Source organism: Mustelus asterias, chromosome 6 (genome assembly GCF_964213995.1).
Source record: "Mustelus asterias chromosome 6, sMusAst1.hap1.1, whole genome shotgun sequence".
Taxonomy (NCBI): Eukaryota; Metazoa; Chordata; class Chondrichthyes; order Carcharhiniformes; family Triakidae; genus Mustelus; species Mustelus asterias.
In genome coordinates, this window is record NC_135806.1 from 1,328,065 (window position 1) to 1,352,149 (window position 24,085).

General features: G+C 41.8%; 1 protein-coding gene across 1 annotated transcript in view; it reads right to left on the bottom strand.

The window, feature by feature from the left end:
• The window catches only part of cntln (centlein, centrosomal protein), a 420,736-nt gene that overhangs the window by 150,033 nt on the left and 246,618 nt on the right, over positions 1–24,085 (bottom strand). Inside the window, exons 16-18 of the mRNA XM_078215313.1 lie at positions 15,945–16,465; positions 15,125–15,212; positions 9,508–9,601 (exon numbers count right to left, since the gene is read on the bottom strand). Of these exons, the coding sequence (XP_078071439.1) occupies positions 9,508–9,601; positions 15,125–15,212; positions 15,945–16,465 (703 nt within the window). The remainder of the gene's footprint in view (positions 1–9,507; positions 9,602–15,124; positions 15,213–15,944; positions 16,466–24,085) is intronic.

Here is a 24,085-nt window from a genome sequence, read left to right on the forward strand (position 1 = left end):
CCGTGCTGACTACTTTTGATCATACTAAAACTTCTCTAGATGATCATAAATCCTGTCTCTCAGGATCCTCTCCATCAACTTACCAACCACTGAGGTTAGACTCACCGGTCGGTAATTTCCCGGGCTGTCCCTGTTCCCTTTCTTGAATATAGGGACCACATCCGCAATCCTCCAATCCTCCGGAACCTCTCCCGTCTCCATCGACGATGCAAAGATCATCGCCAAAGGCTCCGCAATCTCCTCCCTCGCCTCCCACAGTAACCTGGGGTACATCCCATCCGGTCCCGGCGACTTACCAACCTTGATGCCATTCAATAGTTCCAACACATCCTCTTTCTTTATGTCCACATGCTCGATCCTTTCTGTCCTCCGCAATCCAGCAGTACAACCACCCAGATCCCTTTCCACCGTGAATACCGAGGTAAAGTATTCATTAAGCACCTCCGCCATTTCTAACGGTTCCGCACAAACTTTTCCCCCTTCACCTTTTAAGGGTCCTATGCCTTCACATCTCATCCTTTTACTCTTGACATATTTGTAGAAAGCCTTGGGATTCTCCTTAATCTTACCCGCCAAGGTCTTCTCATGACCCCTTCTCGCTCTCCTAATTTCCTTCTTAAGCTCCTTCCTACATCGCGTATACTCCTCTAAATCCTTAACACCTCCTAGCTCTCTGAACCTTCTGTACGCCTCTCTTTTCTTATTTACCAGGTTCATCACAACCTTCGTGCACCACGGTTCCCGTACCCTACCAACACCCCCCTGTCTCATCGGAACGTTGTCATGCAGAGCTCCAGACAAACATTCCTTGAAAATCCTCCACTTTCCTTCGGTACTTTTCCCCAAGAATGCCTCCTTCCAATTTACCCGTCTAATTTCCTCCCTGATGACACTGTATTTCCCTTTACTCCAGAGAAACACTTTCCTAGCCTGCCTGACCCTATCTCTTTCCAATGCTATCGTGAAGGAGATAGAATTATGATCGCTATCCCCAAGATGTTCACCCACCGAGAGATCCTCCACCTGTCCAGGTTCATTAGCCAGCACCAGATCAAGAACAGCCTCTCCTCTAGTAGGCTTATCCACATACTGTGTCAGGAAACTCTCCTGGACACACCTAACAAACTCCTCTCCATCCAAACCCCTAGCCCTAGGGATATTCCAATCTATGTTTGGGAAATTAAAATCTCCCATCACGACAACTCTGTTATTCCTACATCTCTCCAGGATCTGTTTCCCCATCTGCTCCTCAACATCTCTGTTACTATTGGGCGGCCTATAGAAAACACCCAGCAAAGTTACCGACCCCTTCCTATTCCTAACCTCCACCCACAGAGATTCCGTAGTCAGTCCCTCCACGGCGTCCACCTTCTCTACAGCCGTGACACTATCCCTGATCAACAGTGCCACTCCCCCCCCTCTCTTGCCTCCCTCCCTGTCCTTCCTGAAACATCTAAAACCTGGCACCTGAAGCACCCAGTCCTGTCCCTGAGACATCCAAGTCTCCGTAATGGCCACCACATCACAATTCGAAGCAGCAATCCACGCTCCAAGCTCATCCACTTTATTCACTACACTCCTGGCATTAAAATAGACACATCTCAGACCTTCAGCCTGAGCACTTCCCTTCTCCCTCACTCGTCTAACCTCCCTCTTACCCTGTCTACATTCCTTATCTATTTGCGAGCTAACCTCCTCGCTCTCAGTCCCCTCATTTCGATTCCCTCCCCCCAACCTTTCTAGTTTAAAGTCTCTCCAGTAGCCTTAGCCAACCTTCCCGCCAGGATATTGGTCCCCCTGGGATTCAAGTGCCACCCGTCTTTTTTAAACAGGTCACACCTGCCCCTAAAGAGGTCCCAATGATCCAAGTACCCAAATCCTTGTCCCTTGCTCCAGTCCCTCAGCCACGCATTAATTCTCCACCGATTCCTGTTCTCACTCTCCCGCGGCACAGGCAGCAATCCCGAGATTACTACCTTTGCATTCCTCTTTCTCAGCTGTCTACCCAACTCCCTATATTCTCTTTTCATGACCCCTTCCCTCTTCCTACCGATGTCAGCAGTACCTATATGCATCACGACCTTGGGCTCCTCTCCCTCCCCCTTCAGGATTTCTGGGACTCGACCAGAGACATCCCGGACCCCTGCACCAGGGAGGCAAACCACCATCCGAGAGTCCCGTCTGTGTCCGCAAAAACGCCTATCTGACCCTCTCACCGTAGAGTCCCCAATTAGCACTACCCTCCTTTCCTTACCCCTTTGCACTACTGGGCCAGGCTCAGCTCCAGAGACACTGCCACCGCTGCTTCCCCCAGGTGGGCTGTCCACCCCAGTAGTACTCAGACAGGAGTACTTATTATTAAGGGGCACATCCACCGGGGTGCTCACCATCACCCGAGCTTTCTCCTTCCTCACTGTTACCCAGTTACCCTCCTCCCGTGGTCCCGGTGTGACCACCTGCCGATAGCTCCTGTCAATGACCTCCTCACTATCCCTAACCCGGCGAAGGTCCTCGAGCTGCAATTCCAGTTCCCTAACATGGTCCCTTAGGAACCGCAGCTCAACACACCCAGCACAGATATGGTCGTCCGGGAGGCTAGGAGCCTCCAGGACCTCCCACATCCTACATTGGGAACAACATACTGGCCTGACAGTCATAATTGCCCTTTTAAACACAGGGAAAAAAGTGAATGAAGATTATTCCTCTCTGTTCCAAATTATTTCTACCAAGGTACCCGGAGAAAAGTAACTTATAAATAAAATTTTTTAAAAATAAGAAACTCACCCCTGCTCGCCCTTTCTGCCTAAGCCCGATGAGCCAAAGCCCCTCAGTTCTCACTCAGCTCCGTCTCACTCCGCTGCCCGCTCCCAACGCTGCACGCTAGACAGTGGGACCTGCCTTTTAAACCTCCTGTGCACTAAAAAAAAACCTCAAGAGACCCTTCCCAGTAAACCCCGCGGCCACTGCCGGTTGCGCGCCAAAATTTAAAACTAAATTAAATAAATAAATAACACCCGCGGAAAAGTACTTAAAACTAATTCTTACCCCAAAAATCCTGTCACCAGTCACAGCTCTGCCTTTCTCCACAGCAACAAGAGGACTAACCTCCCAACTAACTGACTTATATAGAACTTTTGACCCTTCCCAGTAAACCCCGCGGCCACTGCCGGTTGCGCGCCAAAATTTAAAACTAAATTAAATAAATAAATAACACCCGCGGAAAAGTACTTAAAACTAATTCTTACCCCAAAAATCCTGTCACCAGTCACAGCTCTGCCTTTCTCCACAGCAACATGTTCCCCAGTGACAGGAGGAAATCTGGTGCATGTTTGTACATGAATAATGACCAACTCAAGGTACTGACATCTGTGGAACCACAGCCACAGTGGAATCAATGACCAGGAGATAAAAACAGAAAAGGGCAAAGCTAAAAAATCTACACCCTAAAATCTCAATGATTTAAAACACATTTAGACCTCTATCTGACAATAGCAATTAACAATTTCACAAAATGCAGTCATAATATTTCCCATTCATTTAAGCATCTTTCTTTTGGGCCTTTGTTTTCCAGCTTAATTTGAAGTTTATCGACCTTTACCATCTGCTATTTTTCATACCTCAATAAGGGACTTCTCAATAACCTTTTCCTTAATAGTTCTAGTTTCTATAACCTGTTCTTTACAATTGGTATTAGTGCTGTTCATCCTCGTGGCGCAGTTTCCAAAGTTTGTTTCTCTGTTTCGCTGGTGTGGTAACGAGATGTGAGCACAATAACCCAGATGTGAACTGACTAGTAGTATGTTGTCGAGTCCAGTGTAACCTCGGGTAGCTTTCCTGTTTTAGGCATAAATACTGAACCAACATTCTATTCATTTCCTCAATCGCATCTCCACATTTTCCAGAGACTAATTAATCTATCACTCAAAATTCTCTTTCAAACTCTCCCTACACCCACTGCATATTAAAGTACATCTCTTTAGACTAATATATGAAAAAATATCCCATTTTTCATGGTAAAATTCCACCTGCTATTTGTCAGTCCAACTGCATGGAGTGGATATATTGTGTATAAGTGAGTCCTGCAAGTGTGTTACGTTGTGCTTATATTTCTGTATAGTCTGAAATCATTCAGCTTTTTCTGCACACACTGCATAAACTCAAATTCACAAATTAGACACATCAGCTCCTCAAAACAATATTTAAGATGTGGTATCTGAATGCATTGCAATATGATTCAACCCAAACTAGTGTTTCTGCTGTTTATAAATATGTAGAGCATGCGCCACAGAAAGGTTACCTACCTTGTAAGTTTGCCTCTCATCCACCGCCCCTCCCCCACCCCAAAGGTAAATTCTCCACACACTGCCGGAGGAGGCAAAATAAAAAACACACAAAATCTCCTTTGATGTTCTGTGGCATTGTGTCAGAGGTGTCTGTGTGTGACCCAGCCTGGGTCAGCGCAGTATACAGGTATGAACTCTGCCTTGGTGCATCATTTTATTTTTGCCTTAAGCCATTTACTGAGACATCAATTATTTACACTGAGTACAAGGCCAGAAGGATTGGCCAGGTGGGAGCTTGGTGTATGGAGAATGCTGCTTAAAGAAAGGTAGGCAATCTTTTTATTCTGCAAATCGATTCTCCACACACCACTGAGATAATCATAAAGTAACCATAAGGAGAAGGAAGGAGTTTGTAGTGGGGAAAAGATGCCCAGGCAGATGAAGTGCTTTATATGGTTGCAGTTCAAAAAACATTTACAGAGGTAGTACATTACTCCTTGTGGTTACTTTGCACCTAAACCATGGATACCCAGGAAAAAGGCAATGAATCAGCCTTTCACTGATTGATCCTTTCGTATATCTGCCAGTTAGATGGTAGCAATATATGATACAAACAGCAAGCCATCTGACCAACCTATTTTTCGTGTGACCAACAAACATGTCCAGAAAACCAGCTGCTGAGGTTGGTGGAAGGATTTGATACTTTCCAGGCTAAAGATTAGAACTTTACGTGAGGCCAGTGAAAGCATTTTCTCATTTTGATTAATGGATTGGGGATTAAAAATTCGGACCATTGTTTCACGATAAGTAAACAGTATGCAGGAAACGTGTTAGCATCCTAAAGATTGCATCACCAAAGTGCCAAATTCGGCAAGACATGCCTCAATCTTGCTACAACTCTCACAGTATAGTTTTCCAAAAAAACTTAGAACATGGGTCCCATGAGATTTGAAATCAGGATATATCAATTTAAAACCTTCATCGGACTTGGTGTTCTATTCTGCATGTGCTTTAAGCTGTTTTCTGAAAGGAAGACATAGAACATAGAAAAAATACAGCACAAACAGGCCCTTCGGCCCACAAGTTGCGCCGGTCATGTCCCTACCTACCTAGGCTTATATATAGGCCTACCTATAATCCTCAATCCTATTAAGTCCCATGTACTCATCCAGAAGTCTCTTAAAAGACCCTATCGAGTTTGCCTCCACCACCACTGACGGCAGCCGATTCCACTCACCCACCACCCTCTGAGTGAAAAACCTACCCCTGACATCTCCTCTGTACCTACTCCCCAGCACTTTAAACCTGTGTCCTCTCGTAGCATTAGTTATTGGAATTGAAACTTCATAGCAGTCTTTTCTTTTTATAGATGCTGACTGACTTGGTGTGTTATTTAGAATTCATAGAAACCCTACAGTGCAGAAGGAGGCCATTTGGCCCATCGAGTCTGCACCGACCACAATCCCACCCAGGCCCTACCCCCACATATTTACCCACTAATCCCTCTAACCTACGCATCCCAGGGCTCTAAGGGGCAATTTTTAACCTGGCCAATCAACCTAACCCGCACATCTTTGGACTGTGGGAGGAAACCGGAGCACCCAGAGGAAACCCACGCAGACACGAGGAGAATGTGCAAACTCCACACAGACAGTGACCCGAGCCGGGAATCGAACCCGGGACCCTGGAGCTGTGAAGCAGCAGTGCTAACCACTGTGCTACCGTGCCGCCCTATCCAGCACATTTTTCGTCCTTACATTTCCAGTTTAATCCTTTTTATTTTACTAAGCTTGATTAGGAATCTGATGGTTCACATTTCCCACACTATCCTCACAACCTGAATAATGGAATCCTACTCTAAAATGTGAGTGAAAGCAATTGATTTTAAACAGTGTCTTAAAGGAGGAGAGACATGACGAGAGGGGACACGTTCAAGGAGAGAATTCTGGAGCTCAAAGCCTAGAGGAGTTAAACGACACAACCACTAAAGGTGGGGTGCAAGAAGTGGGAAACAAGTGGCCAGGGTAGGAGGAATGCAGAGTGAAAGAAGGATTGTAGAACCTGAAGATGTTACAGAGATAGGGAGGGGTGAGGCAACGGAGTGACATGAACACAAGGATGCAAAATTTTTAAATGGGGGCATTGGTGACCGGGAGGCAAATGTAGGTCAGAGGACTGATGGATGAACGGGACTTGGAGCAAGTTAGAATGCTGTCAGAAGAATTTTCAATGAGCGTTACATTTATGGAGAGTGGAAGATTGGAATTCAGGAGAGCATTGGAACAGAGTGGCAGAAACTTACCACTTTTATAACCAAGAGGAATGTGTTAACAATATTTAAATGTTGAAAATTTCAAAATAATTGGAATATTAAAGACTGCAACATACTCTCGCAGGAATAATTGTTTAAACTCCCAGCAAACAGTGTGAATGAAGTCAGATTTGAAAAGCAAACTGTTTGTTAACCTCAGAAACAACCCCAACTGATGTGAAGGCACTGCCTGGTAAAAGTTACTAGATTTTTATAGATCTTAAAATCTATAAGGTGCTGTGGAACAGACCGGGGAGAGTTAGCTCTGAAAGTAGTGAAATTAAGATTGGTTGGAACTGTTAAAGTATTGACACTGTGTGAAATTGTTGTCTTATTTAACTGCACTTCAATTTGACTTTGTTGTTTTGCTTCCTATTTATTAATAAACATATACTTTGATATAAAATTATCACAAGTAGTTGCGGCCATCATTTCTGGATTTTAAACCTCTCCTCATACCATACAAATTGCAAACACAGTTCAGGGTAATTGTTTCAATCCCTTCTGGGATTTACCATCAGCCGTACCCTTCACATAGAGCTGGAAAAATAAAGACATTTGAGCACAAGTGGCTGCACTAACGCCACCTCCCTGGTCCTGCACTCAACCCTGGAGCACCTAGATAACAAAGACACCTATGTCAGACTCCTATTTATTGACTACAGCTCAACCTTCAGCACCATTATTCCTACAAAACTCATCTCCAAGCTCTGTGGCCTGGGGCTCATCTCCTCTCTCTACGACTGGATCCTGAACTTCCTAACCCACAGACCACAATCAGTAAGGATAGGCAACACCACCTCCACGATCATCCTCAACACCAGTGCCCCACCAGTGTGTACTCAGCCCTCTACTATACTCCTTATACACCTATGACTGTGTGGCCCAATTCCCCTCCAACTCAATTTTCAAGTTTGCTGACGACAGAGTACAGGAATGAGTTAGAGAATCTGGTGAACTGGTGCAGCAACAATAATCTCTCCCTCAACATCAACAGAACGAAGGAGATTGTCATCGACTTCAGGAAGCGTGGAGGAGAACATGTCCCTGTCTACATCAACAGGGACGAAGTAGAAAGGGTCGAGAGCCTCAAGTTTTTAGGTGTCCAGATCACCAACAATCTGTTCTGGTCCCCCCATGCCGACACTATAGTTAAAAAAGCCCACCAATGCCTCTACTTTCTCAGAAGACTAAGGAAATTTGGCATGTCAGCTACGACTCTCACCAACTTTTACAGATGCACCATAGAAAGCATTCTTTCTGGTTGTATCACAGCTTGGTATGGCTCCTGCTCTGCCCAAGACCGCAAGAAACTACAAAAAGTCGTGAATGTAGCCCAATCCATCTCGCAAATCAGTCTCCCATCCATTGACTCTATCTACACTTCCCGCTACCTCGACAAAGCATCCAGCACAATTAAGGACCCCAATCATCCCGGACATTCGTTCTTCCACCTTCTTCCATCGGGAAAAAGATACAAAAGTTTGAGGTCACATACCAACCAACACAAAAACAGCTTCTTCCCTGCTGCCATCAGACCTTTGGATGGACTTACCTTGCATTAAGTTGATCTTTCTCTGCACCCTTGCTATCACTTAAACACCATATCCTGCACTCTCTCGTTTCCTTCTCTAATAACGGTATGCTTTGTCTGTATAGCGCGCAAGCAACAATACTTTTCACTGTATACTAATACATGTGACAGTAATAAATCAAATGTATTATGGAAATATATTCACATACGCACTAAATAATGTTGATTTTCATCGTTCAGTTCAGTCAGCTTTGCAAGAACTCGCAATCCCCTCAAAACTCACATTTCAGCTACACAGTCACACCACAAGTGATTCTGGAGGGAGAAGCGTCTGTGGCAGAGACTTTCATAGCCTCATGTAAGCACTCCCCCCACGCACGCAGACCCTCCAACCATCACACTCCGCCGACTGTCCCGAGCTTTTTCTGTGCTGCCTGCTGGGGTTCCCTTCCAGTTGTCCACCCGCACTGACCAGCATCTCCACCCACCCACTCACATGCAACATCTGTGTCCGTCCAACACCAGACTACGATCACTTTTGTTTATGGAAAGATGGTGATCATTAGGTTTTCAAGCAGTTCCCCCTTCATTTCCTTCCCCCATCACCCATGTCCTGCCCCCCCACATCATTAACATCCACCCCTCACCCGCCCCCCCATCTCCCCCTCCCGATTCTGCCCAGTTTTAAGTTGCCAGATCTGTTTGAAATCTATCCCATTTAGGACGGTGGGAATGCCACACAATGCGATGGAGAGTATCCGCAATGTCAAGATGGGACTTTGTCTTCACAAAGCTTATGCAGTGGTCAGTCCTGCCTACACTGCCATGGATAGCTGCATCTGTGGCAGGTAGATCAGTGAGGCCTATGTCAAGTTGTTTTTTTTTCTATCTCGTTGGTTCCCTCACCACCTGTTGCGATGTCCATTAGGACACAGCCAGTACGGTCTGTAGTGCTGCTACTGAGTCACTCTTGAGGGTGGACATTGAAGTCCCCCACTCAGATGACATTCTGTGCCCTTGCCACCATCAGTGTTTTTTCCAGTTGGTGTTCAACATGAAGCAGTACTGATGCATCATCTGAGGAGTTGCGGAGGTTTCCATGCCCATGTTTGACCAGATGTCATAAGGCTTCATGGGGTTCAGAGTCAATGTTGAGGATTCCCAGGACAACTCCCCGCTGACTGCAGACCACAGTGCCACAACCTCTGGAGGGTCTGTCCTGTGATAATTTCTAGTGAACACAATTCAACTCTACATTGTGTGATGAATGCATTCTTTAGAAGAACATATTTTATAGATACACATATTAATAAACATATTAGCAATTATTTGAACGTTTGCACCAGCTGCCAAAGGTCACAATATAATAAATCAAATACCTTTGGAATCTAACTGTGGTACGGCTTCCTTTGTTTCAGTTCTCACTCCTCTCAGCCATCGATTTCTTTGTTTTCTCTTTTCTTGATAATATGCCTAAATAAATACAAGCACCAAAGAACATGAGAACTTTGAACAATGCACAAACATAGTAGATAAGGTGAATTCTATAATCTTTTCAGATTTGCTGACCATTGGATAATCTCTCCTAAGGAACTTCTTCCATTCCAAGGAACACAAAATATCTCTTTGTAGCCCTAAACTAAGATTGTTAGATGCAATTGACCATAAGATCATAAGACATAGGAGCAGAATTAGGCCACTCGGCCCATCGAGTCTGCTCCGCCATTCAATCATGGCTGATATTTTTCTCATCCCCATTCTCCTGCCTTTACCCCATAACCCCTGATCCTCTTATTCATCAAGAACCTATCTATCTCGGTCTTAAAGACACTCAATGACCTGGCCTCCACAGCCTTCTGCGGTAAAGAGTTCCACAGATTCACCACTCTCTGGCTGAAGAAATTCCTCCTCATCTCTGTTTTAAAGGATCGTCCCTTTAGCCTGAAGTTGTGCACCCTGGTTCCAGTTCTTCCTACTCGTGGAAACATCCTCTCCACGTCCACTCTATCCAGGCTTCACAGTGTCCTGTAAGTTTCAATAAGATCCCCCCTCATCCTTCTAAACTCCAAGTACAGACCCAGAGTCTTCAACCGCTCCTCATCCGACAATTGCTCAGGCTTTTGCTGACAAATCAAGCTGATATTTATATGCAAATTTATTTCATGCAACTTACTTTACAACTCAGCAGTTTGCAAGGCAACATCAGAGCAGGTCCAGAGCGAACTACACACTCTGGAAATCATGCATAAGCCAGATCTGGTAGCACATAAACTTACAGATTTCTGGAGTTCAATTTTACATCTTGCAGTGGTGGGATTTGAACTTACAACACATGGGATGTTAGTCCAATATCACCATCATTACACCACCCTTGTGCGACATTCTACTCTATCAAGAGCTGTCGTACATTTTAACACAAAAAGTTCCTTAGTTTAAAAAAATTTTAAGGATTTCCACAACAATAAACTCCTTGAACAAGTTTTAGATCCAAACTGACAATTCGCAGCCAGCCAGTATAAACAGATTATGAATTTCTAATTTGCAACATCTCCAGTGAGTTAAAAAATTTCAAGCAACTAAATTCCAATGCATGTGAAGATCTATTTAGCAGTTTCTTTATCTTCAATGGCAGCTCTGAGACGATTTAGTCTTGATATTGGCATGGACCTTTGTGATTTAAATAGTAATCTTCATTAACAATCCTTTTTTTATTGTTGTACATTAGTTAACCTCTTTTGGCATTACAGGTGAGATTATGTGCAGGTTTTAGGTGATGCTGGGTTAAATGGTGGGTAATAAATGGGTCAGGTTATGCAAATTCTGTTCTCATTTTTAAGTCAAACATTTCAACAGGAAGCCGATCTTAGTTGTACCCTTAGAATTTAGCCACAGAGGAATGTATTGTCAGCAAACATAGATACAAAGCTAGGTGGAAATGAAAGCTGTGAGGAGGGTACAAAGAGGCTTCAAAGAGATAAAGGCAGGTTAAGAGAGTGGATGACAAGGTGGCAGATGGATTATAACGTGGGCAAATATTAGGTTATTCACTTTGGTTATAAGAATAAAAAAGCCGGTTGTTTTAAAAAGGCACAAAAACTTGTAAATGTTGATATTCAGAGGGACTTGGGTGTACATACACACGGAATACAAAGTTAGCATGTAGGTACAGCAAATAATTAGGCAGGCAAATGGCATGTTGGTCTTTATTGCAAGGGCATTGGAGTACAAGATAAAGAAGTCTTGCGACCATTGTACAGGGCTCTGGTGAGGTGGTATCTGGAATACTGTATGCAGTTTTGATCTCCATATTTAAGGAAGGATATCCCTGCATCAGAGGTAGTACAGCAAAATTTCACCAGGTTGCTGGGATGAGAAGGTTTATCACTGGAAGCTAAGTAAATCAGGCCCATATCCCTGGGGTTGAGGAAAATGGGAGTTAATATTGAAACATACAAGATTCTGAAGGGACTTGTCAGGATAGACGTAAAGGTTGTTTTCCCTGGCTGGAGTATTGAGCATAGGGGCAGCACAATTTCAGGAGACAATCATCTAGGACTGATATAAAGAGAAATTTCTTCACGAAAAGGGTTGTGAATCTTTGGAACTCTCTACCGCAGGGGGTTGTGGACTCTCCATTGTATATATTCAAGGCTGGGATTGGCAGATGGATTTTCGGTCTCTCAGGGAATCAGGAGATATAGTCATTGAGCATAGAAGTGGAGCTGAATTGGAAGATCAGCCATGATCGCAGTGAATGCCAAAGCTCTCTCGATGGGCTGTACAGCCTACCTCTGCTCTTATTTGGTATATTCTTATGAACCAGTTAACAAAATAGGGATAGGTGTGTGGCTGTGAAGGCCCAGATGCTCAGTTCTGTAATGGCTAGTTTGAAACAGTGTATTGGTAGCATTTGCCAACGATTCAAGCACACGCCAGCTTTTGATGTAATTTTCTCTTAGCGACCTGAAAGTAGACATCAAGAACATCTCTGGAGCACTCCGCTTGAATAATAGCAGCAAAGAAAATAACTTGATTTCTCTTTCATTTTAGAATTGTGTTTAAGTTTCTAAGGTCAAGAGTGGGTCAAAATTTCCCTGTGCTCCAAGGGAGCTCAAAACAGCTGCAATATAAGTGGTTCCTTTTGGTTGTGTCTTCACCTTGATAGCTAAAGAGAATAACAAACCTACTTGGCTTGAACAATGCGTCTTTTGGGGATATTTTTCTCATTCACCAGTGATAGATGACATTATGCTCTTGAACCTGGAAAGAAGTCCTTCAAAATCCAGGATACACTCTTTGTCAAAGCTCTCTCTCTGACTCGGACATCAGTGGCAGTGTTCGTACACTGATTTTCAAATACAACAGCTACATATTACAACAGTGCGTCCTGCCCTAAATAATCTCTCAGATAGAACGATGCTGCACATCCTGCAAGGGATCTGTTTAGGGGGAACGCCATGATCTAAATGCACAACTGCATAACTCAGACATTTAACAATTAAACCCTCTTACCCTTTGAGCCCATACCAATGCTTTTTATGCATCTTGCTAATCTTTTCCAAGTGGATCATGGAAACTCTTGGCAAGATGAGACGAACTACAATTGGTAAAACAGACAACAAATGAACTACAGAACAACGGATATTGGATTCCTCTCATATTTATCAATCTTACCTATCTTCATATAATAATAGATAATGGTGAACACACTATCCTTCCCCACACAGTAGGACGTTTTGCCCAAATTAAACAAAATAACCCCTAACTATCTTCTTGCATTTGAGCGGAGTCTGTCAAAAGTTTATTCTAGTTTTATGCTTATAAACCAGGCTCAGTGATTGTCAGTCCCTACTTCTATCTCTACATTCAGCACCCATGGGAGAGTACCCTGTTGAGCAATAGGGGCCAGAAAATTCCTAAAACAATTGGTGTGATGCCTTTATTGCTATTCAAGACAGGCAAAAAAAAAGTATTTACTGTCTTCATCTTTAAGGAAACAGCACCAACACCTATCTCATTACTAACCTATCCACTTGGCTCTTTTCTAAAATTGTGTGAATACGTTTAACAAATAATTTCAACATTTAAATTACTCTTTTTTAAAAATCTTTTCTGTGGCAAGACGATATAAAATCCCAAAACCTGGCATGGCCTCTCCCCAGCACTGGATACCATAGTGTCCTGGAGACACCAGCTTCCCCCGTGTAATTTGACTGTAGTGACTGGGTTACTCATTGTGTGAAATATATTTTTATGCGACCAAAAAAGAAAACGCTGGAAAATCTCAGCAGGTCTGGCAGCATCTGTAAGGAGAGAAAAGAGCTGACATTTCGAGTCCAGATGACCCTTTGTCTATTGGTTTCAGATTGCAGCATCTGTAGTAATTTGCATTTATCCCATATTTTTATGCGTATTGGTTATTATCTGAGAGTGCACTTGATCACAAGTACAATACATTTTGGATGTCATTTAAAATGATATCTGTTTCTATGATATATGTATGTTTAATCTGTTAAGTTACACAATGTGACTCAAAGTCACGTGTATTTACTCAACACCTACCATCATTAAGTAACCAAAGCAGTAATGCTGTCATACAAATCAAAAATCATTGCCGCACTTTGCTTTTCACCTTATCATTTTACCTACATATAAAAAGGCTAAACTTCATATGTAAGACCCTGCAAATACAAATGCTGAGGACACATTTTTCCAGTTTATTTTCTCTAGTTCCATTGTCATCCTCTTAAAATTATTTTTTGCCAATCTATGTTTCTGTCCTATTTACGTGCTCCTCAATCTTGAGTCGAAGTCCTATTATGTTGTGATCACTGTTGCCTAGATGTTCCCATATCCTTACTTCTCTGATCTGTTTTGGTTCAATTCTCATTACTGGGTCCAATAGGACTCCCTCACTTGTAGAACTTTCTATATGCTTTCAAAGGAAGACATACATTTTAAGACCTACATTTCCTTTACCCCCTTGCTACCTCTTCTTGCAAGTTGATTTGAGGGCAGTTAAAATCACCATTACTATTCTATGTCCTTGTGTTAATTGACATACATCTTCCTTCAACTCATTTTGACTATTATGTAGTTTTTATTTACTCTATTAGCATGACTGATTAGGAAAACACTTGCTCTAAATAAAAGTTTTTTAAAAATGGTTCAAACAAGCAGAAGTTAAAGAATTAAAGATGAATAAATCATGAACCCCTTTAAAGTGCAAGAAAATTAGACTGTTGTGATTTGGACAGTAAATCTCCAATTTTACGGTTAACATTCATGGCAAATGCTGTATGAGGGGCAAATAATTTCAGAAATAAAAGTTAACAATCCAAATTACTAGATTATCATATTCTCGAAAGCAGCGAGTCATTCTTTTCACATTAACCTGAGCATTCAGCAGTACATACGCCAAAACTAATCATACTGTTCATTAATTACCAATCGCAGAACTACTGTACCATTATAATGGTAGCCATCTATCATAACCAGGATTACTGAATTTATAGCATAATAACAGATTGACTATATTATTATCTTAACTAATACATCCAACAAGAAAGATTCAGAATACTAAACATTATAGGCTTTAATGGATCATAAGCTAATTCTCCAATTTGTTTTCATAGATACACGGCGACAGATTATTCAAAGCAATTAGAAGCTTTTCAATAAATTCTGTATATTTTTAATATGCTGCTTTCCTAACAGACCTTTCTCCAGCTATAAAAATGTCAATCAACACAATGTATTTCAAGTATATTGCTTTAAGACATCTTGGAATTTACTAGAAGGCTCATATATGCAAGAGAAAAATTACTTTCTGTTCATTTCTCTAAAGTGTACTCTGCAAAACATATTACTGAGTTTACTCCATATACCAACTACAGATTTAAGAGGTTTTCCCTTTAGGGGCTTTAGTCAAATTTTAACATTGATTGTTGACTGTAAAATCAGCTTTTTGTCTCCACTGAAATATTTCCTACTTACCGCATTTCTTGTTGCTGGTGGAATCCTTTGCTGAGCAGACTTCACTATTAATTCTCCCAAACTCTCAGCAGCAGTCTCCTCGGAGTCACTAGGATAGAAATACAGTAGGAAAGTGTGATTTTATTGAAAGAACAGGGCTTTACAATAGTCAGGAGTTTCAATCTTAATGCAGAAAAGTACAACTGTAAATACCCCCTGAATGGAAATTAATAACAAAACACCTCATCTTCAGCTATCATTCAATTAACATTAGTTCAATGACTGTGCATAAAACATACATGAAATAATTAGTGTGGATGGTTCTTAATTTAAAGGATGTTAAACAGCTTGTAAGCATCTGGTAGCAAGCTAAAATAGGTCATTCAAAATTTATCTAACTAAATTAAGAGGAAAAAAATTGGTTTCTCCTCCTGGATCGACATGTCACAAGATAACTAAACTGACTTAGCAGGGTTGCCTGGGAATCCTTAGCTGTCAGTGGTGAATATGCAAAGGGCCAGCAAATTAAATCAACCTGCCAAACTGTCAATTTCAAGCCTCATGACTGCATGAAAATGGCATCACTGAAAGAAATCATGCATTGCCTTATTCTGGATTTCCTGGCATTAATTCAAAACTTCATGCAGTTGGAGCTAATTTCACATGCAAATTTCAGTCAATAAGCTTGAAGCAAGACATCCCATGACTATTCAAAAATCTGACAGGATTATTCTTTCCCCTGAATATGAAATCGACAGTACATGAAATCCAATCTCCATTTGCTTACAGTTTGCATATCCACACTGTCCCATCTGCAGGGCCAAGTTAATGAGAACTGTACCTGGCTCCAGTTACATCTTCCCACCCATCCTTACTGAAGTGCTCAAAGACTCTGCTCATCTCCTTGATGGATCGGTTCAGGAAACGCTGGTACCGTTTCAGCGAATTGTTCTTCCTTCTTTTTGCTCTGGGGTTGTAGCCCATTGTTTTGCATGCACAGTTGCCATTGCCTGCTCTCTCTGCAGTTCTGATATTGGTGGCAACAGTCTTAGACTCAAGTGCTTGCTGCAGCTCCTGTATTTTCTGTAATAACTCCTCATTTTCATTTTTCAACTTTATTCTGTTTGCCATTTGCCTCTTTAGGGAGGCAGCTTCTGTTTTCAATTCTTCTATCTTTGTATCTAGCTCATTTTTCTCTCTCATAATTTGTTGATTTGTCTTCATCAGTTCTCCTATTTCAATAACTTGATTGTCAAATTCGGTTTTCAGTGAAGCTTTTGCTTGGGTCAATTCTTCATTTGTTTCCTTCAGGTCTTTGGCTTCCCTCTGAATAGATTTTAGCTTGTTTTCCAAATGACTGATCTGAAACAGGAAATTAATTACTTTAAGCTTAGCTTGAAACATGACGATACTTCTCCCCTATTATTTTGAGCAGAACCTCACAATCATATGGCCCACAAGGTCCCAGTCCTATTCCCTGCCTGTGCTGAGTTAGCGGATTTCATCCAGGGAGGCAAAGGGGCAAATGAAACTGAGGTCAGTGACTAGGGAAATGAAAAGAAAATAGTTACTGCTGCAAGTCACAGAACTCCCTCATTCTGGCCACTGGCAGCCAGTGGGGAAGTAATGCATTGATTGACTGTCTTTAAGATGGCATTTGTTTGGTAACATGCTTAAAGCAGCAGTGCACCACAGATTGGGAGATGCTTGGGAAACATGTCCTGCAGCCACCTGGATGGAGCCCGAGGCAAGAAAGGTTCAAAGCAGTGGCAAAGCCTGTTTCCCTAGCCCAGCAAGCAAAGGTTTCTGCTGCAGGAAGCCGCACCAATCTGTACAGAAGCAATCTCCAAGTGATGAAATGACATGGCAATATAGTAATCAGAAAAAACACTGAAATCATATTAATCCAAATGATTGCAGGTGATTTCCCCTGTAAATACTGATCCAGCCACGTCAGTCACCTTTAATGGCCAATCCTGATAGGAATTACTGGGCCGATTGGATGCTGCTTGGGATTTTCTTCCGGCTTTGTTAAAACAGTATCAGGGTTTCAATGGCATCATGGGTCCCAGATTTAAATATATTAATTAGTCCATAAAAACCATGAATCCAGAACTGTATTGGAGCAGATGGATTCCCCAAATTTAAACACTCATCTGCCTTGCTCCCACCAGGCTGGTAGGGTTAAAATTAGGGTTACAGTTTCACTTGCAGGTACATACCACAAAGAAATAAATGCGGTATTTTAATAATGACTTTGCTACAACAGGCAGCTTGTGCAGCAGAGTCGGTCCCCCGGCTAATTAAGTTGTGGAACATGAATTTAACTCCTTACTCTACTGCATGCCCAATTTCTGCTCTGCAATTGCAGGAAATGCCTCGTCGACACTAAAAGGGACAGGAAAATTGGAGATAACTGTCGAGGGTACATCACCGTTATGCAATTCTGGAATAGCTAAAAGCTGATGGAGTCCTGCAAATGCGATAGGTGTGCAAATGACAGGAAGGAAAGTCAATCCAACAAACGCCAACTAAACAAATCAACAGAAGGTTGGCATTTGTGGACAACAATTAGATTCTCTATTTTTATGAAGTTTTGGAATATTATTTCATAAATTCTAACATTATTTGATTGATCGCAGGAGCTTATGATATAAAAAAGAATTTACCACGCAACACAATTAACCTAAAATGGACTGAAAGAGCAATGCAGTCTTAAATAAATTTGAATTTTCATCAACCTTGTACGAAAAGAAAATCATAACATCTCTTGCGTTGGAACATTTTAACAGTTAATCAGCCAAAATCTCATTTTTAAATTGAATTTCCTGAAAGACAATGCAGTTAAATTTTGCAAGCATAAAACATGTTCAAAAATTCTTCGCTGTAGGGTCCATACAGAATTAAATTTAAGCACTTAAAAAATGAAGAATATATTCTGACTGATCCCTCATCTTAAATGACTTGTACAAGAAAGGCTATATTCTGTAATACTACTCACTGCTGCTGTCAACTTTTAACAGCCTATTACACTAAAGAATACAAAGAAAAAGGTGCTAATACATTTCAAGCCCCAGTCTATTAGACATTTCCATGTGACATGGAAGCTCAGCAATATAATACATCCAATATTAATGTCTGACCGTACAATTCAGCACTGTCAGTTTTGGACAACTGTACATTTTATCATATTATTGTCTCTTTTTAAGACAAGTTAGACATACATACAAAATGCCTACAAGGTTCTTACCCGAGGCAATTTTCCCTGTCTTTTTCAGTTTTACCTGACCTCTGGAAGTAAAACATGCAACCTCTCTAAAAATTACAGTTGTTCTTCTATATTGGAGATGATGAAATGAAATAATTCTTCTGACATCCCTGGACTGTAGTACACAAATTATTTCAATTACATATTCCTCCTAAAGACAAATGAATATGAGCATTTCCTGTGCTGTACATTATTATATTTAACATGAAGTTTGTCATTCTGTAATAATGCGATGACAGCTTTCATTACCTGACCATATGGCACTTGTTACAACGACACACAACAGTATTATCTCCTCTAAATTACTCCCTACAAGTTAATACACAATTCACAAAATACCACCAATAGCTCCCAGCTCCTCTACACAAATGTCACCAGCATCTTTAGGGTACATTTGGAATTCATGCTGTCATTTCTGGAAAAACAGAGTGCAAAATAAATATAACCGTTCTCAGCCATTAACACAGACTGTGCAAAATAAAACCTTTGGATTACCCTGGTACTCATACAGCCAGTCACAAGGGATACTTAATACATAAAAATTGGAGCTTAAAGCTGTTCTGCAAATGTAGCACGTACACCAGTTTGAGAATTATTTAAATAGTTCATGGACAGAAAATCACATTAGTGTTTATAAATGGATTTTAATTTTTCAATTCAAGACTGTAAATAGACTACAGTAAAATATGAAGCAATCTAGCGACACAGATTTCTGGCTTCATGATTCAGAATGTGAAAGATGATCCCAAAATCCATGATACAAAAACCAGATAAATGCAAATGTACTTGTAAAACACTAAGTGTAAATTAAACATAATAAAGATTGTAGGGCAGATTTTCAACTTGCTGTCCGGGTATAAACCTTGCAAAGCAGCTCAGGCAACCACATGGAAACCATCCAATTTTCATTTCCATCTATCCTCATGTCTCAAAAACAAAATGCATTAGACAAACAATTTGTGATAACTGAATTATTCAAACTGCTTTTTTAAAGTGACTTAATGCCCTTTACTTCTTAGTTTGATCGAATTCGACAGTCCTCTTTCATTAGACTTTTCTCAAAAGATAAGGGAACATTTCATCAATTTTTTTTACTTCATTTAAAATCACCCTGCAAATGGGATTCCCCAACTTGCTCCAACCTAATAGCACGCGCAATAAAACAGCACCATTTAACATGCTCAATTGACGACATCTAAGTCACTTGTCTTGAACATATTTGACAAACACAGGCTAAGTTTTCAAATGAGAGCTGAAAAGTTTTGTGGGGTTCCTTAACATGCACTGCAAGTCCAGCAGGAAATCAGAATGACCTCCAGAAAAACAACATAAACTGCTGAAAAGAGTCACTGTCATTTCTTCGTGGGTGCCACTGATTGAAATCAGAGCACCTCCTGTAGAAAGTCTGAGCCCAAATGTTTCATTCATTTTGAACTGCTTTTAAAAATATAGTTCCGAACATGGAAATCAGTGAAAAGCAGATTGTTTCAACAATTCAAATAAAAGGCACAGTCCTTATACCCATAAACTCTATGCTATATTTTAAACCTACAATAACTCAAAGAGTGCACAGCAACTTAAAAATAAAATTCTCATCCACATTTTTAAATCCCTCCAGTCTTAAACTTCCCTTTCTCTGTAACCACCTTCAGCCCAATAACTTTCCAGGATCTCCAATCCTCCAAATCAATTGAATGTCCAAATTTTAATTGCGCCACCATCAGCAGCCGTGCCTTTAGTTGCCTCTGTCCTAAACCCTGGAATTCCCTCCCAAAACCTCATCCCCTTCGCTAACCCTGTCTCCTTGATGATGGTCTTCAAAATCCACTTGTTTTGAACAAACATTTTGTTATCTTCCCGGATATCGCACTGTCTGGCTGGGGATGTCAAGTTTTATTTGAACACACCCCTGTGAAGCACCTTGGGAATTTTTAACGACATTAAAGACACTATGGATGCGATCTTACCGGCTATCTGTCCCACGCTCCCGCTGCAGTGAAATTGGGGAATTTGGCAGCCAGCCAAATCTCCATTCACTGTGACGGGATGGGAAAGTCACACCTGCATGGACATTAGTAATATTCTGGCCACTGTATAAATACAAGTTACAGTTGCTGTAAATCATTGTAGATAGATTCTGCTGGCTCTGCAATTTCCACCTGTCCATTTACATTGTGAGGCAGGAGACAAATAGTTGAATTTGTTTATAAATGGTAGCTTTCTTTGCTGTGTCAGGCCCAGTTGCTACAACTTATCAGTCGGGCCTGAAAATGGATGGCCACATTCCCACCTGTCATTTGTTTAAGGTGATGGTAATGAGGTTTGGAACGCCCTCTGATACAATCACACTCTGGCCCTATGTCTTTCCAGCAAATGCATTGGGAAAGTATCTTCAGCCCCTTCCTGGAAATGAAGGGATTTGTTATTTAATTAAGTAGACACACTGCAAATAAAATTTAACACTGACAAATGCAAACCATTATGTATCAGGTTCAAAAACAGGGAACGTAGCTGTGTACAGTGGGGAACTGAATTAGCAAAGCGAGACTGGATCTTCAAAATCGATAAGCGGTGGAGGAGCAATTAAAAAAGTAAGAGAATACTGGGGTGCAAAAATAGAACTGTGCAAGTTTACAATGGATAAAAGGAGGCATTTACAAAATAAATTCCTACATCTCCTGTGTCGGATATACTGAGTGAAACTACGCAGCATTCTAATTCCCACCGTTACCTTGGTTTCCTCAGCCACCTCACCATTTAGTCGCCAGCCTTGAATCAACTTTAATCATCCAATGGGTTTATTTCTGAGAAATTCTTCATTTGGAGTGGTTCCATGATCAGGTTATATCCTTGCTATTATTTTCATTACCAGCAATGTAATTCTGACTCATCTAGAAATCATAGAATTTAGAAATCATAGAAACCCTACAGTGCAGAAGGAGGCCATTCGGCCCATCGAGTCTGCACCGACCACAATCCCACCCAGGCCCTACCCCCACATATTTTACCCGCTAATCCCTCTAACCTACGCATCCCAGGACTCTAAGGGGCAATTTTTTTTTTAACCTGGCCAATCAACCTAACCCGCACATCTTTGGACTGTGGGAGGAAACCGGAGCACCCGGAGGAAACCCACGCAGACACAAGGAGAATGTGAAAACTCCACACAGACAGTGACCCGAGCCGGGAATCGAACCCAGGACCCTGGAGCTGTGAAGCAGCAGTGCTAACCACTGTGCTACCGTGCCGCCCCTAGATTCTGCTTTTTATGCTTAATAAGGTAAAAAGCGGAATAAATATTTTTTTAAAAATGCGATAAATGCTGCATGTATTGCAGTTAAATAATGATAATGTAAGAATACGTCACTTAGAACAGTTTTTATTCAGCCTAAGTTTATTCATATTCAAGAAAAGAAATGCACTAATAATGAAGCTCCAATGCATCATTAATGGTTAAAAGTGTTCCTCCACTGAATGATGATTCAGAGATCTAAAGCTTATTTGAATATCTGCATTCTTCATCTGTAGCAGAAAACGTATAAATGTTTTTTTATGACACACAAGATCGACAATTAACATATTTTATGCATCACAACTCAGTTTTCGGATGCTGTAATGGCTTTTCCTATATTCCCCCAAAATGTATCACCTTTCCCTTTCACTGTCATTCCCCTATAATACACTGCACCTTTTAAAAATCCAACTTCAACCAGCAGGAAGCATGAGAGTTCCTGGCATTATAAGAAATGTTATGTCTGTGAGAAATCACAACCAAAACCATCACTAATCTGTGGTTGCTAGCTTCAAATATCAGCTGGTTTTAGGTGGCTATAACCAAGGTGCGATTGGGATAATGACAGGTTCATTTTTTGGCTGCTGTTACAAGTGTGAGGTTTGATAGCAATGTTTTACTTTAATCTGTCCCTTTAATTCTAGGTAAAATGGAGTAGTCAACAGGGACATGTGATTTGCTACTGGTTCTGCCCAATGATGTGTGACCTGGTTGCCACGGGGACTGGGGCCCAGGGTAAGTCTTATTGAAACCCAGGTATCAGGTTTCATACCTGGACACAAAGAAAGGAGCTTGGCTATGGACAGACTTACCATCCCAGAAAGAGAGAGCCCAAGAAAGAGAGAGGGAAAGAGAGAGACAGAGAAACAACAGAGTGGCTGAGAACAACCCAGAGGAAAGGGTTGTTCTCAGCCACCATGCAGAATGCTGATGGAGCTTGTTCTCTGCTCGGAGAAATGAGACATGTAGAGATTCAAGGACAATAGAAGATCAGGGATAGTGTCACAGCTGTAGAGAAGGTGTATGCTGTGGAGGGATTGTCTATAGAGTCTCTGTGGGTGGAAGTTCGGAGTGGGAAGGGGTCGATCACTTTGCTGGGAGTTTTCTATAGGCCACCCAATAGTAACAGGGAGGTAGAGGAGCAGATAGGGAAACAGATCCTGGAGAGTTGCAATAATAGCAGGGTTGTTGTGATGGGAGACTTTAATTTCCCAAACATAGATTGGAATATCCCTCGGGTAAGGGGATTGGATGGGGAGTTCGTTCGTTAGGTGTGTTCAGGAGGGTTTCCTGACACAGCATGCGGACAAGCTTACAAGAGGAGAGGCTGTACTTTATCTGATACTGACCAATGAACCTGGACAGTTGTCAGATCTCTCAGTGGGAGAGCATCTTGGGATAGCGATCAAAACTCTATCTCCTTTATGCTTGCATTGGAAAAAGAGAGGATCAGGCAAGCTAGGAAAGCGTTTATATGGAGTAAGGGGAAATATGAAGACATAAGGCAGCAAACTAGAGGAGTAAATTGGAAGGAGGTATTCTCAGGGAAATGTACTGAAGAGAGGTGGCAGTTTTTCAAGGAATGTCTGTCTAGAGTTCTACAGGACAACGTTCCGAACAGACAGGGAGGAGTTGGTAGGTTAAAGGAACCGTGGTGCACGAAAGCTGTGCGGGACCGAGTCGAGAAGAAAAGGAAAGCGTACAAAAGGTTCAGAGAGCTTGGCGAAGATAGGGATCTAGATGAGTATACGGCTTGTGCGAAGGGACTAAAGAAGGAAATTAGGAGAGCCAGAAGGGGTCACGAGAAGGCCTTGGCAGGTAGGATTAAGGAAAACCCTAAGGCTTTCTATAAATATGTGAAGAGTAAAAGGATGAGACGTGAAGGAATAGGGCCTATAAAAGGTGAAGGCAGGAAAATCTGTACGGAACCAGTAGAAATGGCAGAGGTGCTTAATGAGTATTTTGCCTCGGCTTTCACAGAGGAGAAGGACCTGGGTGGATGTACTGCGGGCTTGCGGTGGACTGAAAAGATTGAGTATGTGGACTTTAACAAAGAGGTTGTGCTGGAATCTTTGAATGCCATCAAGATAGATAAGTCGCCGGGTCCGGATGGGATGTACCCCAGGTTACTGTGGGAGGCGAGGGAAGAGATTGCAGAGCCTCTGGCGATGATCTTTGCGTCGTCGATGGAGACGGGAGAGGTGCCGGAGGATTGGAGGATTGCGGATGTGGTTCCTATTTTCAAGAAGGGGAACAGGGATAGCCCAGGAAATTACCGACCGGTGAGTCTAACCTCAGTGATTGGTAAGCTGATGGAGAAGATCCTGAGGGACAAGATTTATGAGCATTTAGAGAGGTTTAGTATGCTCAAGAATACTCAGCATGGCTTTGTCAAAGGCAGATCGTGCCTTACGAGCCTGAT